The following is a 2,718-nucleotide window of genomic DNA, read 5'->3' on the forward strand; positions in this document are numbered from 1 at the left end:
TCTGACAACCTTGATCTCCTTATCCCATTCTACTTCCTGCCACAACCCAACCCAGTGCCCTGTCTAGTGTGATCATGTCATTCTCCCTTTTCACCCTTCTCTTGACCCCTAGTTTATTTCTTCCCAGGCTCAGTATTGTTTTGTTAGCTGCTCACAGTTGACAGAAGAACAAGTCAACTTCCCAACTCCTCCCAACCCATATGAAGCTATAAAGGCGCCTTCATCTATTCCATGATAAAGAAAGAGGCAACAACATTGCATGGAGGAAGCTTAAGGAACCCAGGCATCCAGTCTCTCACCCCCTCTCACCTCCCCAAGCTCAAGGATCTTCCCAAGAACACATACTTAAGAGACCCAAGCTCCTGGAAGCTCCAACCTTTATCTCTTCACCTTGAAGTCTCCTTTCTGAGGAATACTGCTCTTTGCCTTCTAGGTCTTGGTCACGTCTGGGATCCAGGCATCTTGCTTTCCAGCCACCCAAAGGCAGTTCAAGATGCAGAAAGGAAACATTCTTCTTAAGTACTGGTTATTATTGCATCTCCTACTTTTAGAACATGGTGAGTGATTTTCTTTAAAAGTGGGTGATCTGAGAACTTTTGGAGATCTGAGGAATTGTGGAGATGGTGACCACTACTTGACTAGCTCTGGTTCTCCTCCAGAGAGTGAGGATTATCATTTTACTCCAATCGTTTCAGTCTAATAATGTATCACCAGGGAGGCAGTCAGAGCACAGTGGTTAAAACTGTGGACTCTGGTCTCAGATTGCCTACATATGAACCATGGTGCCATCTGTTACTTGTGTACTTTGGGTGAGTTGTTTAACTTCTCTGTGCCTCAGTTTCTGCTTCTATAAAATAATAATAGCCTGTGTGATATAGCTGGGGAATTTAATAGCAAGAATAAGAAGAGTTGACTATTTTAAAAAATATCACTCATCTACGTCCTGTAAACTTAATTTCCTGCCTGTTCCTAACCCTGATTCCACATCAACCTAAGTTAGCCTCAGACCAAGGAGAATCGGATTCAAGAGGCAAAACTGACCCCCACCCTGTTTTCACACCCCTGGCACTCAAACGCTCTGTGGGACCATCTCTTATTGCATACCTGGAGAGCATCTCTTCTTAGAGAATTCAGCATTTTGAATCAAATTTAGCCCTCTTCTAATTTTGACTCATCTGTTCTCCAAAGCTTCTTAGATCAAATCCAGTCTCTCACATATAATTTCTATTTTGGTCATCTCACTTTCCTATTTAGTTTTACTCATGATTCTGATCTTAACCCCAATTTGTACCCTGTTGCAGAATTTGGGGATCTTCCCAAAATAGAGTTACATTCTAATCCTATGTTAGTTCAAATAAGACTGAGGAAAAAATACACGTGAGCAGAGTGAGGTGATAGACACCCCTGTCCCAGTTAGTAGTAAAATGAGCCACAATGAAATAAATACAGGCTTTGGGGAGCCTGAGTGTCTTTGTCCCTCAGGGTAGTGAGGAGTGAAAAAAAATAGGCACGACCTGAACTCTAGCTGAGCCTCCAAGAAGGTTGAAAAGCTTCCCTGTACTGTAGGCCTTGATTTATAGCCCTTAATCCTGGAAGATCTTATATATTTAACCTGCATATACTTGTTCTTCTCCAGCCTCTGCCATAGTGCAGGGGTCCCTGGCACTTTAGTGCACATAGACTTGCTAGCCCCTTTAGAAAAGGCAGATTCCTGGGTCCATCTCAAACTCTGACTCATTTAGTCTGGAGTGGTTTGTGTAGGCATCTTTATTTTCAACAAGCTCTCCAGGTGATCCTAATGTAGGTGTTTTCTGAATAACACTCTGAAAAATATTTTCCAAGAAGGGAACTTTAAGAATGAATTAATATATACTAGTTTTATGTGGGTCCTACAATTTCTTTATGATACATTTAATCTGTATTAGATCTTGTATAGCAAATTTTGGAGTAAGCTTACTGCCAATGAAACTAGGTTGCATAACCCTGGTGTTGGGGGCGGGTGGGAGAGTGATTTAGCATGGTACCTAAGAGTGTAGATTCAATAGCCTGGGTTCAAATTCCTGTATACTACTTAACAGCTGTATAAACTTGGGCTAGACTCAACATTTCTAAGCCCTAATTTTAGCTGGTGATATCATCTTAGCTGGTGATAATAATAGTATCTATTTCATAGACCTGTATGAGCATTAAATATAATTATTTATGTAAGGACTTTAATCAAATGTTGAGCAGAAAGTATATATTTGCCATCATTTGTCATTATCATAAGGTGTAACCTCCAGTGATAGTAGCACACCTGTCAATACTAGGTCCAGTGTAGCCTCCAGTAGGATTAGTACAGCCTCCAAAACTAAACCCAACTCAACTGCAGGTGGGACCAGGTCAGCCATCAACGCTGAATCCAACACAGCCTCTGGTGGTATCAATACAGCCTTCAGTACTGGATCCAGTGAAATCCCTGGGTTGTCCAGCACAACTTCCAGTACTGGATTCAGCACACCTGCCAACAATGAATCCAGCATGACCTCCAGTGGGACCAACACAGCCTCCAGTACTGGATCAAGTGTGACTCCCAATGGGATTAGCACACCTGCCAACACTAACTCCAGCATAACCTCCAGTGGGACCAGCATAGCCTCCAACACTGGGTCCAGTGTGACCTTCATTGGAACCAGCACAACCTCTAACACTGGATCCAGTGGGACCTCCAGTGGAACC

At 42.6% G+C, this 2,718-nt stretch overlaps 1 protein-coding gene across 1 annotated transcript in view; it reads left to right on the top strand.

The window, feature by feature from the left end:
* The first annotated feature begins 221 nt into the window (after positions 1 to 221).
* The window catches only part of MUC21 (mucin 21, cell surface associated), a 3,711-nt gene continuing 1,214 nt past the window's right edge, over positions 222 to 2,718 (top strand). The window contains exons 1-2 of the mRNA XM_019631802.1: positions 222 to 557; positions 2,372 to 2,709. Coding sequence (XP_019487347.1) covers positions 494 to 557; positions 2,372 to 2,709 — 402 coding nt within the window. The 5' untranslated portion in view covers positions 222 to 493. The remainder of the gene's footprint in view (positions 558 to 2,371; positions 2,710 to 2,718) is intronic.

Source organism: Hipposideros armiger, unplaced genomic scaffold (assembly GCF_001890085.2).
Source record: "Hipposideros armiger isolate ML-2016 unplaced genomic scaffold, ASM189008v1 scaffold_1050, whole genome shotgun sequence".
Lineage (NCBI taxonomy): Eukaryota > Metazoa > Chordata > Mammalia > Chiroptera > Hipposideridae > Hipposideros > Hipposideros armiger.